Source organism: Fragaria vesca, linkage group LG6 (genome assembly GCF_000184155.1).
Source record: "Fragaria vesca subsp. vesca linkage group LG6, FraVesHawaii_1.0, whole genome shotgun sequence".
Taxonomy (NCBI): Eukaryota; Viridiplantae; Streptophyta; class Magnoliopsida; order Rosales; family Rosaceae; genus Fragaria; species Fragaria vesca.
The window spans coordinates 24196933-24211418 of NC_020496.1; the positions used below are offsets into that span (position 1 = coordinate 24196933).

The 14486-nt window shown below is 38.5% G+C and overlaps 2 protein-coding genes across 2 annotated transcripts; both read left to right on the forward strand.

Moving 5' to 3' along the window:
* The first annotated feature begins 143 nt into the window (after positions 1–143).
* Positions 144–3261, forward strand: LOC101293698 (protein Brevis radix-like 2-like). The gene is made up of 5 exons (XM_004303627.1): positions 144–269; positions 354–730; positions 2033–2168; positions 2377–2762; positions 3098–3261. Exons 1-5 carry the CDS (start codon positions 144–146, stop codon positions 3174–3176), a joined length of 1104 nt encoding a protein of 367 aa, XP_004303675.1. The 3' UTR covers positions 3177–3261.
* A 2198-nt stretch (positions 3262–5459) lies between these two features.
* LOC101306947 lies at positions 5460–5870 on the forward strand. Its single transcript, XM_004305692.1, has 2 exons — positions 5460–5526; positions 5629–5870. Exons 1-2 carry the CDS (start codon positions 5460–5462, stop codon positions 5868–5870), a joined length of 309 nt encoding a protein of 102 aa, XP_004305740.1.
* Positions 5871–14486: the final 8616 nt, after the last annotated feature.

Sequence of the window (14486 nt, forward strand, 5' to 3'; positions counted from 1 at the left end):
CCTCTCTCTCTCTCTCTCTCTCTCTCTCTCTCTCTCTCTCTCTCTCACTACGATGAGGTTGTTTGTTCGAGATCAAATTCTTCACTCAGAATGAGATCTTCAGCTTAGCTCCCCGGCGTAGATTTCCAATTCGCGATTCCGAGATGCTGACGTGTATTCCCTGCTCCAAGCAGCAGCTCAACAATGGATCTCTGCCGCACCAGGACGACGACGACGGCGTCGTCGCCACTCCCCGGACGAAGCAAGCCCTCAAGGCTCTCACTGCTCAGGTAATCCTAATTTGTTTCTCTGTAGTAGTTTGTGGTCTGTGTTTGAAACGACGTCGTTGATTGAGAGTTGGTGTTGGTTTTCAGATCAAGGATATGGCATTGAAGGCGTCGGGAGCGTACAAGAACTGCAAGCCGTGTGCGAGGCCGTGCGGCGACCACCGGAACCGGAACTGCGCGGATTCCGACACGGCGTCGGAGTCGGCAAAGTTTCACTGCTCGTACCGGAGGACCGGGAGCGCGAATTCGACGCCGAGGATGTGGGGGAAGGAGATGGAGAGCCGGCTGAAGGCGCTTTCGAGCGGCGAAGGGACGCCGACGTCGGTGAGTGGGAGGACGGAGTCTGTGGTGTTGGTGGAGGATGATGAGCCGAAAGAGTGGGAAGCGCAAGTGGAGCCTGGTGTGCTCATCACTTTTGTTTCTCTGCCCCAAGGAGGAAATGATCTCAAGCGCATTCGATTTAGGTACATTTTTTTTTTGTCTTTCGCTCTGTTTTGATGTGATGGTGGAGATTCTGGTTTCGGTGGAGTGTGAGTTGTGTGTGATGATGGAATGATGACATGGTTTTGGATTGTGATATTTGATTTTACGGTGTGGTGTTTTGTCCTTTGCTTGTTGGACTTGTGCTATTGTTCTTGATCTGGGAGTGTATAGCTTCTGATTCCTTTTGAGTGTGATTGCTTGTTTTTAGTATGAGGATGTTGATTGGGGTTGAACTTTTGTGAAATTGTCCTTTGTAGTTGGCATTGAGTGTAATAGTCATGTAAATTGATACTTCTTACAATCATTTTGTAGTAATAGTTTTCAAAAGCTCAGGCTCTCATTTAGTTAAAGATTTTATTATCTAGTTTTCTGGTCATATTTTACCATGTCTGTAAGACCTAACTTTCTGGGTACCCCACTGTGATCAGTGACCTGGGGATAGTCCTCTCCTCTCTCTGCTTCATTCATCTACCAGTGTTTAATGGTTTGGCATGTTTTAGCTCATTCTCTTGATCATCTCTGATTAGACTTGGGTCTTGGGTGTGGTATCAAGAAAGAAAAACATTATTATTATGTAACCTTCAAAATTGTAACTCCCTCTCTCTGGATCTTAATATGGCAAAGCCTATTTAGTTTTGTTTCATTCCCATACATCTTTGTCAACAATATTCAATATCCCATCTCCAAGGATTTGATAAATTAATATCAAGCTATGATATATTCGACAGCCTTGCTACAGGGGATGGTGTTTGTATAAATATTGAATGACGCTGGTGCTTTTGTTTCACGCATTTAATTCTTGAGGGAACTTATCTGGGGAGTCTAGTCAGTTTTTAAGAACAGAGAAACTAACCCAGATGTCTATTGCATTGCATCTTCGGGTAGACTATATACCCATTCAGTATATCCTATGCAAAATCCACTGTTACAACTTAAGGTTAATCATCTGCTATGCAACTGGCTGTCATGAGTGAGAACTGTGGTAGTATTTGTTTTTGTTGTTTTCTTTTCCATTTCCCCTGTTCCATGTAATTATGGGTTAAAAGTATTAGTAGCCTTAGTTCCACAGTCAGAATTGGCAGAAGTTGGTGCTTTTTTGCCAGGAATAACATTAGCTCTGTCTGCTTGAATTAACTTTGAGTCATCCGGCATGTAATTTCAGCCTGAACATGTAGTTGCTAGAATTGCACTAGCTGAATTATGTTTAGTTGTTTATCTTGTTGTTGGACATGCTCTCATAATTTCTTATAAGCTGCTAATCATTGGTTTGTAACTTTGACCAGCCGGGAACTGTTTAACAAATGGCAAGCTCAAAGGTGGTGGGCAGAGAATTATGACAAGGTCATGGAATTATACAATGTGCAAAGATTTAATCACCAAGAAGTCCCACTTCCAACACCTCCTAGAGATGAAGACGAGGTGAGCTTACCCCAAATATACAAGCATATTTTTCTTCTTGATGCAAGGCTAGGTTTGGTCAAACAAGTTACATTTTGAAGTACATAATAAAACTTCTTCTCTTAAACCTTTGTTAAAATTGGATGGATGAATGTTTACAAATATTTAATGGGGTCAACTGCAATTATATTGTATTGCTTAATTACTTTTTTTTCCTACCCCTTTTCAGAGTTCAAAGGTTGAATCTTCGAGGGAAAGTCCTGTGACTCCCCCAATGAACAAAGAACGCCTGCCCCGCAACATTCATCGGCCAATGGGTGTGGGGTACTCTTCATCGGATTCACTTGACCACCATCCAATGCAATCCCGTCAGTACTGTGACACCAGTGGTTTAGCTTCAACACCTAAACTTTCCAGCATCAGTGGAGTCAAAACTGAGTCATCATCAATAGATGGTTCTATAAGGAGTAGTTCAGAGGCAGATCGCTCAGAGGTTTCAATTAGCAACGCCAGTGATATGGAGACTGAATGGGTTGAGCAGGATGAACCAGGAGTGTACATCACTATCAGAGCATTGCCAGGTGGGGGTCGGGAGCTCAGACGTGTCCGGTTCAGGTACGTAGCTTTTATTGTGGATGTTACGTTACTTATGTTTTGGTTAAAGGATGGAAATAATAGCTCTTATTAGTAATTCCCTTTGCCTTTGGTTATTGCTTCCTTCGACTGTTCTGTGAAACAAGAATGACAAGGATGATAATTACTGCAAGTACCCAATTTAGTAGTTTATTCATATCCTGTTTATTAGCCACTGCACCATCCCACTCTCCTCCCAACTGATAGAAATGGAAGAAAGTGCAGGGACTGATAATTCATTTTCAGTTATTGAACAATGAGACTGTGTGACCAAATTGGCTTGTATAATAGTTTTTTTTTATTCTGTTATTATGCAGCCGTGAAAAGTTTGGTGAAATGCATGCGAGATTGTGGTGGGAAGAAAATAGGGCCAGGATTCAGGAGCAGTACTTATGACTTAGAAGTTAGCACAAGTTTGACATGGCGGTGCATGGGAATTGCATTTCCCCTTGAAAATGACATTAAAAGGAGCTGTATTCTTAGGCTCAAACCTCATCAGAAAAGCTTTCATGTAGCAATATGTCCCGGTTACTTGTCTTGGTTGAATATATCTGTGAATTATGGGTTTCTTTTTTTAAATTTTTCTTTTCTTTTCATTGAATGTTAGTTTCTTGGGCATTTGGTGAATGGGGGTGTGGACAATGGATATGATGAGAAATGTTTTCTCACCGGAATGAAAAGTTGGTTTTAATTGACAGGTACTTCTCATTTTACTCGGTGTAACCTGCTCTCAGTGTCTGAAATGCAATGTTCGTTGCCAGTAAAGGATTCTCCAGATTATATGCTCTGATCACATTCCTTATCGGGGTTTTCCTTGCTCTCTCTGCTCTTAGAGGCATAAAGTTTCTTCCTATATGATTGAACCTGTTGGTACATGACTAGGCATTATTGGAGGTAATGTTTGGTTTTTTTAGAAGAAACGAATACTCATTCAAGTTAAATTATAACTTGTTTGTAACAAGTGCACCAAGAAGTAAGGTGGGGAGCTAAAAGCATTACAATAGGGCCTATTAAATGTGCTCATCTGGCAAGATGATGAGCAACCGTATTGCTCTCCTTATAGCTTTGTTTAGAATGAGTTGCCGGCAACTCAGAAAAAAGGGATGAAATGTCACCATATACCAATCTCCGGTGACGGTGAGGATTAATACCTTGAACATCTGTTAACGCCTTGACTAGTTGAAGGTAATACGTCTCAAAATGAACAGGGGAAAAGCCATGATCATCCACTAATTAACAAGCTTCTATTGTCACTTGTCAGCATCTCTTGTCACCAGTTGACGTAAATGATGGGTTTCGGCGCGGTGGTGCTTTGGTGGCCGCATACGTTAGAGGATGCAAAAGGTGGACTTAGTTGGGTTAGGTCCACTCTGCTCGGCCATCTCAGTTATGGGCCTGATATTCAAGTTGGGCTCATCTCACTTGAGATGGAGATGATAGCAGATTTAGGTCATCTCCAATAGGAGAGGGCTATATTAGGGTTAGGGGCCAGGGTTATAATTTAGCCCTTAAAAATATTATTTTTTATTTATAAACTACTAAACAATCTCCGGTAAGAGATGGCTAAATTTTAACCCAATCAAATATTTTATGATTTCACATTATATTTTCAAACTTATAATTTTATTTTATTATAACATTATTTATATTTGGACCAAGATAAATATTTGAGAGAAAAAAAAATATTTTATCTTATTTATTTGGTTTCGTTGATAACATTTTTGGCTTAGATTTTCAGTGCCACATGTCCGTTTGCAAATGAATTTTTGGATTCCCGATTGGATGTAATGTTAATCATTGTAAAAATTATCAGATTTTTGGATAGGATTTTCGAATGCCGCGTGTCGTAATGTGATCAACTCTCTAGATTTTTGATTAGATTTTATGTCCACGTGGCAGGTCTATCTACATCTTCAGACCTCAATAAAAAGGGTTGTTTCGATAGCATATCTCACCATCTCTAATATCCTCTCTCAAATCTTTTGTCTAGTTTACAAATTTTCATTACATTTTGCAATGAATTCCAACTAGTTTTCTCAATGGAATGAGAGGCTACGTGAGGATGAGGAAGATGATGAAGAAGATGAAGAAGATGATGCACAAAGGCGAAGAAATACAACACAAGTTATGGCGGAAGCAGCTGGCTGGTTAGCTACTAACCCACTACAACAACAACCTTAATGGGGTGGCTCTGTTCGAGGTCATGCTACCCGTCACCGATCACGCGAGGTAGCTAATGAAAAATTATTAAATGATTACTTTGTAGCTGACCCTGTGTACCTTGTGAAAATCTTTAGACGACGTTATAGGATGAGGCGTGAAGTGTTCCTTCGCATGTTAGATCATGTGCAGTCGACAGATCCATACTTTAGGCAGTCACAAGATTATGCCGAGCGTCCTAGATTCTCGCCTCATTAGAAATTGACGTGTGCACTCTAAATGCTAGCCAATGCATGCTCGGCTAATTCCTTAGATGAATACTTTTGTATGCCTAAGTCAACAACCATCGAGAATATTGGTCGATTTTGTCATACCATTGTCACCATCTATTAAGAACACTACCTCCGGGCTCCTACAATTGAAGATCTGGATAGGCTTCTACAAAGAGCCGACCAACGAGGATTTCCAGGAATAATAGGTTCGCTAGATTGCATGCATTGGCAATGGAAGATTTGTCCGATGGGATGGCAAGGCAGCTTTAGCGGTAAATCAGAAAAACCAAGAATTGTTCTTGAGGCTGTGGCAGGTCCGGACACCTGGATCTGGCATTCTTTCTTTGGAATCCTTGGAACCTAGAATGACATCATTGTTCTTGGATGCTCACCACTTTTTGATGCTTTAATAGCAGGTCAGACACCACAACTTAACTATCATGTTAACAGAACTCTTTACGAGTTTGAGTACTACCTTGCTGATGGCATCTACCCAAAGTGGGCGACACTTGTGCAATCAATCAAACATCCTGAGAATGAAGCAGAAGAGTACTTTTCCACTAAGCAGGAGGCGTACAGGAAGGATGTTGAAAAGGCATTTGGGATTCTACAAGCACGATTTGCAATTATTAGGCAACCTACAAGAGGTTGGGACTGAGATTCATTATCGACAATCATGTTAGCTTGCATAATACTTCATAACATGATCTTCGAGGACGAGCGAGATGACTACTACAATGGTGAGTCTGACGACGATGAACCGAATCCAAATAGATCAAGAAGAGCTCAGGCAAGAATATATGATGACCCTAATTTGCCACGTGATCCAAGAACCGGACATATCTCAATGGCCGAATATATGTCCCGTTACCGAAGGATACGATCCCGTGTTGGAAATAATAATCTACGAAATGACCTTGTCCAACATGTTTGGGCAAATAGGCGACATTAGGAGGATGATGATGAGAAGTAGTAATATCTAGGTGAGGTAATAATTGCGAAAGTTATTCAGTGCACCAAGGTTCAAGTGAACCAATAGCCTCTGACCAATCACAATCATTCGTTTAATACAGTCAATTCTATGACACTAACACCGTTAGATAATTAAGACCAAAAAAAATCCAATCAACATGGTAAAAATAGGTAAGGCTATAATAAATATTACAGGGGCAATTAATTCCAATATCAATGGGAGAAGTTATCAATGTTTGACTTTATTAGTTTTTATTTATTTGTTTTTGTTTTTTTATACACAATTAAATCTTTTTAGTGAGACTTTTTATTTACTTTTTAGTTTCCGGAAATGCAAAGAGGGATTTTTATTCTTTTTTTGTTCTTTTTTTGTTATTTTGTTTAAAACGTAATAACTATGGAGTTTACCTATTTACCCATTTGATTAATGTGGATCTCTTAGTGCTCATATAAGGGGTAGACATGTAAAATTTGCTATCATGATTAGGATTTGCTAGGTATGATATCTACTTATTATTTTTCATATGGATTGTTTTAATCATAAATAATTTATTTCAATTAATATATAAATAATTTATATATCTCACCATACTACGTACCCTCAGACTGCGAATATGTACCACAATGTTTCACATTTTAGGTAACATTGGTCGAACCATTAAGAATTGAAATGACGTAGGAATATTTTGGGACGATGGTTATATATCAATCTTGTGACGTGTATCATGTAAGTTTGAACCATCAGTAAGCTCATGTATATTACTGATTCATTTTAACTAGATTCTTTCTTTTAGTGTCCTTTTATTTCGTCAATGAACTTCAAAATAAGTAAGTAAACGAATTAATTTTTAAAGGGAATAAAAAAAAAACTACACTAGTCAAATTAATTGTCTCTTATAATTTTGGTTATTATTTTCACTTTGTGGGTTTGAGCCAACTCAAATGACGCGTAATATATTTATACATGGGCTTGGTAAGACAAATAATTAGATTGAGAATAAAAAAGAAATTATCTCACCTCTTTGCCAATGAGATTAGGGCTAGAAGGTTTAGGCACCTTCACAAAACTTGGCTTCATGAGCTCTTCTTTGTTTGGCTCTGGCTCTGGCTTCGACTTCGACTTTGACCATTATTGGATCTAGATTCCGGGCACCCAAATTCTATTGGAAAACTTCTTCATGTGCTACGTATAGATGTTCATCATAATTTTCATGTGCTGCGCATAGGTTTATTTTTTCTTTTTTGAAAACCATCGAGACACTGTTGTGGACATAAAAATTTTGTGCAATCCGTAATATGAAACCGAAAGTTGATATGAATTTGAATATTCCATAATGAAATTTTTATTTATATTATATTTTCATTAATATACGGTTATACTAATACGATTATATTATATTTTCATTAATATATGGTTACACATTAGTATGTCTCATTAAGACACACTGGTCGATCGCTATAGTTTTCCGAATTTGTCTTAGGTATTTTTTAAAAATTTTTTATTCAATAATTCACACACCCTACATATATCAGGTTTTTTTTTTCCTTTTTGTTTAAGGAAATTATATTTTCGTCTTTTTGTCATGTGTCTTACCCTAATACACGTAAGATTGATTAATCCGGTTTCCTTATTAGAATAGATTATAGTTGATAAAACTTTTAGATCCTTCTAGAAATAGGTCTTTTTATCAATGAATAAATAGACCGTTATTCTCGTTATATTTTCTCTTTCAACACATTATCATACTTTCTGCTATAACCCTGAGTTCATAGCCGAAAATCCTAGAAAACTTGAAAAAAAAAAAAAAACAAAAAACCCTAAATTTTTCTGCTATCGTACCTCATCGAATTTTGCTCTGGGCACCCATATTTTTTCTTTGGGCACCCACATTCCCCAAAGGCGAGCAACCAGCCTCCTCCTCCAACCCCGGCGCACCTCACTCTGCAACACAAGCGCCCAGCCGCTTCGACGCGCCTTTGGTCAGAACAGAGGCACCTGGATTAGATCCCCATCATTCTCTTTTAGGGGTGGGCATAAAACCCGAGGAAGCAAAAAAGCCCGAGCCGAACCGCCCGGTCCCATGTCTGTTTTTTATCTTCCGGTCCGGGCCTAATAATAAGAAAAAATTATAGCCCGAAAGTCCGAGAGTAGTAGCAACTAGTAGTGTGTTCCCACTTTGTTACCCAACAAAGCCCACAAGCCCATCTTAGACTTTGTTATCCAATAAACCCCACCACCCCATCTTAGTCCCTTACAAAGTCACAATCATTCATTACAGACTCTCTCTCTTCTCTTTCTCTTTCTCTCTCTCTCTAATTCCATTGAGGTAACTCATCTCTCTTTCCTCCCTCTTCAATTCTCTAGTTCTTTGTGGTAACTCATCTCTCTCTTCTCCCTCTTTAATTCTCTAGTTCTCTGCAATTTTCTAATTCCATTGAGGTAACTCATCTTTCTCCAATTCCATTGATCACGAATCACCCAACTGAGAGAGGGTCCGGTCACCCATGGCGAGTCAACTCGGGCTAAACCCAGCTCCGCCTCCGAACGTCTCCACGGTCTACAGTCTGCACCTCACCCAGGTCAGTGTTCGATGTTTCTTCTTCTTCTTCTTCTGTTAATTTTGTTATTTAACAGCTTCTGAAACATTAAATATGATGGTGATCTTGAGCAGAGCTACTCGTCGGTGGTGAAAGTAGAATCGGTGCTGGTCGGCGGTGAGATCAGATATGATGGTGAATTGGTGATTGGTGGTGATTGAAATGGGTGGTGATGAGATCGAATATGGAATAGGGGACTAGAGGATAGTGAAATGGGATCGGATCGGATCTGGAATTTGGTGGTGATTGAAATGGGTGGTGGTGATTGAATTGGTGATTGGATTTGATAAGAACATGCAACAATACTTTAAGGCCCGAAAAACCGGCAAAACCGGCCAGGCTTTTACTGGTCCGGGCTCTTGCCGGTCCTGACGAATTTATGTGCAAAAACCGGCTCGGGTTAACAGTAGCCGGTCCGAGCCCGGTCCCTCCAAAAACATTACCAGTCTGGGACTGAGCCCAGCCCTACTCTCCACCCAATCTGCTACAATCCGCTATCCTCGACTTGGACTGAGATCAGTGACATAGCCTCCAACCTAGGGACTGAACCACTGATCCGGCAACACTGCTCCGTCACTGCCGCACCGGCAACCCTGCCTCTGCACGCGAGTCTCCGGAAACACAAGCAGACCTGCGTCCGATCGGGGAGTATCAAACCCCACTCGATGGGCGCCGCATAGCCTAGCCCCTAGGTGCCCGTCTCTCGGCAACGCTTGCCTGGCACCACGTTCGCCCCCCGCCCCCGACCGTGACGGTGGTGATGAAGAGAAGGAGTGAGGTTTTCTATGAGTGAGTTTTTCTGTCGATTTACTGTAGTTCCATTTTTTTGATCGCTAACCCTATTTGTTTTTCTGTTAATATGCATGAGTGGTTCAAGTACACCTTGGTGCACTGAATCCGCTTCATAATAATTGACAATTTATTGTCATGTTTTATTCCTCAAATTAAGTGTTGTGTGTTTTTATTGTTTTTCTTATTGTGTGGCTTGTTTTATTTTGTAATGAATAAATGGCAACTTCAGTGCCATTTATTTTGTAATGAATAAATGTTTTTAGTAGTGATGAATAAATGTTGTTGCAATTAAGCAATCAAAAAGGTTATGTTTCTCTCCCTAGCTCTGCTAGGGTTTTACTCGGCAGCGGCAGCAGTTGATAAAACTCCTAAACTGACCGGCAACGGTGATTCTCTTTTGACGAGGAAGGAGATCTCTTCTCCAGTCTCTTCTTCTCTAATCAAAGGCAGTGATGGATGGCTCTATCGTGCCTTCTATGAGCGGCGGAGGATGTCGAGTCTAACATGTGGTGGTGATGGCGGCTTTGTTCATCAGAATCTCCTAAACAAAGGTTTTGGTTGTTCTCTTTTTGTTTTTACCTTTGGGTTCGATACAAGGGAGGGAGTAATACATGTCGATCAAATTATGGCTCAGGATGGAATGAGAATGTTGAAGAGGATTGGAGCACTCGGAGGTGGTTTGTTTGGCGATAGTTGGGAGCCCTCAATTCAGATCTATGCATCTCAGATCTCGGCAAGAGGCCATGAACCAGGTTTTCACCATATTTTCGCTTTTGGGGAGGATGGTGGTGTTGTGGCTTTGATTCCGGATTTGATTTCGACGGCGCCGCTGCTATCTGATGGTGATGACGGCGGGGAAGAGATGAAAGATGCTAGGGTTTCTCTCAAGGCTTCTCTGTGAGTTGGGCTTGTTTGGACTTGGGCTGGATCAGCTAGGGCTTCATCTGATTGGGTTCTGGAGGATGAATTTGGGCTTGGGCCCCTAAATTAGAATGAGTTTTGGTCTAGGTAACTTGTGACGACTTAGATATTTTTTTTTGAAAATAATATTAATATCTAAATAGTGTGTATATATATATACATATATTATTTTCTTTTTAAACTTGTTGGTATTTAGTGTTTTGTGTGTGGATATATATACATAGAGTTTTATATATATGCTGAAATTGTTTTAATTGTTTTTAGACTTGTTTTTATTTTAGTAGGAAAGTTCTTAGCCCATAAACCAAAACCTTGACCCAATAGTATACCCAAGATACCTTAACCCAAGCCCAAACTTAGAGCACTTTTCAGGAAACATGTTGTCTCAAAACGACGGACAAACCTCGACATCCAAAAAAGCATTGTCTCTCTTCTTCATCGTTTTCTTCTCCCTCCAGATTCTTCCCAAACTGAAACCTAGTCAACCCTACCCGAAACTTGCTCAACCGCCCTCAAACCTAGAAAATATCCTAGGAAAATCTTAAATATTAGCAGCCGACCTTGCCAAGCAGGAGGTGTCGAATTCTCAGAGTTCGATCGATGACTCCTTCAAGCTATTTTGCAGGAGCTGGAACCCTAGGAGCCTAGAGGTGGCGGGTCTAGGAGCTAAACGACTAAGTACTCAGTTGAACAAATCGATTTTTGCTTGCTGTGTTCATATCTTAGGGATTAAGTTCCTAGACTCTATAAATAGCTGTGTTCAGTAGTTTGGAGATAGGTCTTCTAGCAATCCCCATACTTAGAGTGAGGGAGAGATACCTTGGTGTAAGAACTCAGGTGTGATTCTATTTTGGTTTGTTTGTGAAATTAGATTATGATCACTTTGAGACTTGTGTAGAATTGTTTCTTTGATTTGAAAAGTTGTAATTGAGCATTGGTTCTGATTTTGTTGTGAAAAGCTGTGTGTGGTAAGCATGATCATTGAATTTCTTGGTTAGCCAAATCAGTCCTCTATTGTAGAAAGTTAAGTTATGCAGTGGTTGTTGTTGTTAGGATCCCACGTCTTGGAAACTTGCCTTAAAATTTGAGATAGACTATTATCAGCAAATTCTTTTTTTAAAAACAAAAACTAGAGCTGTATCTGAAATTCGAAATTTCATAAGTAATTGTAGAAAAATCCTTTTTATGTGATTCCAGTTCCAGATTGTTCTTTGGGATGTCTATTTCAAATGTTGTGAATACACCATCTTTAAATTCCCAGCCAAATTGTGTCGTTTTTAGCCTGAAAGTTTACTGGACAGAAAGTCAAGAAGTTATCTTGTGATATCAGAATTTTGTTGTTTTCAGTTGCACTTTTTGTTTTTTTGTAATCTTTGTTGTTATGCAATCATAGATGTATTGAATTTAGAATATCATGTTTGTGATTTCTGTTCATGTACCTGACATGGAGGATTATATTAGTATGAAGTGATTAGGATTTTCTTGTTGTTACTGGGAACTATCTTTGAAAAGGAGAAACATGATTTTGAGTCAAAATCTGTTATTTTGCTGATTCATATCAGTAACTTTGAAAAATCATAACTAATTGTAAAAAAATCTTTTTGCTACGATTCCAATTCCTGATTGATCTTTAGGATGTCTACTACAATTGTTATGAAGACACCAACCTTATATTCCCAGCCGAACTGTACTGTTTTTAGTCAAAGATATTTCTTGTCAGATACTTAGTAAGACCTTTTCTTATTTCAGTCCTTTCAGTCCTTTGTTTTTAGTCTTAGTGTTTGTCTTTGATTCTTGCTCGATTTGATATGATGTTATACAGATGTATAGATTAGATTATAAGGTTCTTATACATATTATTTGTTTTTCAAATTGAAATTAGAGATCAAAGATTTGGGTTGCTTAAAGATAGTTGAAAGATTAGAAATTTATGACTTACATGTTGCTTATTTCTAGTTGTCTTTGTGTCATTTAATGTCAGCCTTTTTCATTGAATGTTTCATGTGCTTTCTGTATGTTAAAACATTGGAGTCTTTATGTTTAGTTGCTAGAAGCTTTGTACCATATAGTTTGTATGTTTTGCTTTCAATTACTTGAAATAGGCAGTTAGCAAGAAATTTCAGAAAAAACCTGAAGCTGTAGCTGAACTTTGAAAATCCATAACTAATTCAAGAAAAATCGTTTTAAGGTAATTCCAACTCTCAGTGTTTCTTTACTGTGTCTACTATAAGTCTTTAGAAGAACTCGAAGTCCAATTCTAAACAGTTTTGTACAGTTTTTGAAGTTCAGGTGACTGGTTCAGAAAGTTAGATGGTGTTGCTGTGTAATTATGTGAAACTGTTTTGGTTTGCTATTGTATCTTCTGTTTAGCATCCTAGCTGAGTCTTAATTGGAGTTCTATGTACTTGATTTGCTTAAATTAATGCATGTATCTTTTATTAGGAGCTTGCTTCAGGTGATCGACAAAGGTAGGGGAAAACTTGGGGAACCTCAATACTTGCTTTATATTTTGTTATGTGAATTACTTCTTTTTGTGAAATCGTTGCTTTCTTGTTGTATTCTGTTCATAATGTGGAGTGGTTTTTCATTTGTGACATAAGAAAGTATTAGTGCTATGCATAAAGTGCTTTGGGTAAAGAAGTTAGGATTAAACTTTTGTGTAGTTGAGTTCTCGTCCTCGAAGGTACCACATCCCACTATGCCTATGTGAATGCGTAAGAATAACGCAATTAGTATAGGTGAAAAAGGCGGGATTGGCGAAAGAGGAATGGACAAGATAACTAGCAAAAGAGGAATTTGAGATTGAATGGGAGATAGTTCATATAAATGAGTATCCTAAGTCACCCTTGTGGTAAAATACATGGTATGGGACATGTAGACTTAGTATATTCGGCTATATGGACTATATGAAGTATATAGTATATAGTATATAGTATATGCATTCATTCATTTTGTTAAAGTTTATGATATGTTTTGTTTGAAGAGGTTTTTGCCTCCTACTGGGCTTATTATGCTCACCCCTTTAAATATTTTGCAGGTGAGAAATAAGTAGTTTGAAGTTGGTTTCTTGCATGGATCTTTTATTTACATGTGAAATATGTGTGGTACGGTGTTGTTTTCCTTAGAATAAGACATAGATTTTGTAATGTTACTTTTTGGAGTACCATGTAATAAAGAATAAATTTCAGTTTATTGTTGAGTTGTTCTTTTCCAATTTCTTTCATATTATATTTCATGAAAAATCTATTTCATAGTTGGAATATGAGTTACACCTCAAAAAAAAAAAATCCAAAAATTGAGGTGTGATATAACTAGTGATTTCTGCAGAGTCTTGATAGTTTTCTCAGAAACTTAATTTCACCTGTAAAATAATTGTGATTAATCGCTATAAGGTGGGTGTACTTAGGATTTCAAAGCTTCTGCTTTATCTAGTATAGGACTTGCAATTCTGCAAAACGATGTTTCTGACGACCCCACAGGGGTACATTGTCTTTGTACTGCTTGCTCTGATTTAAATCGAATGACCTTTTGATAAAAAAAATTAAAAAAATGTTGTTGCAATTAACTTCATTGACATAAAACAAATATAAAAGTAATTATGTAAAAAAGTCTTACTTGGTCGGATTGATTAGCTCCAATATGGATCCTCCTCTCAGCGCGTTTGATGCATGTATGCCATTTGTACATTGGTGGGAAGAGGTGTTTTTGCCATCTAGATTTACAACTCTCAAAGTTTCTAACATTCGGAGGAGCGCCATTGAAATATTCTTTGAAGGAGAAAATACTGGTCACTCCATTAACTTTTATGCGCTCGACAGTTTACTCCATTAACTTTCAATTTCAATCGATCACTCCTCAAACTATCCAATGTCACACAATTAGGTCTATCCGTTAAGTAGTCCTCCAAATCAGTGGTTAAGTTGCTGACTAGACATATTTTTCAACTAAATGAAATGAGAAATTTCATCTAACACCCCACCTCTCTCTCTCT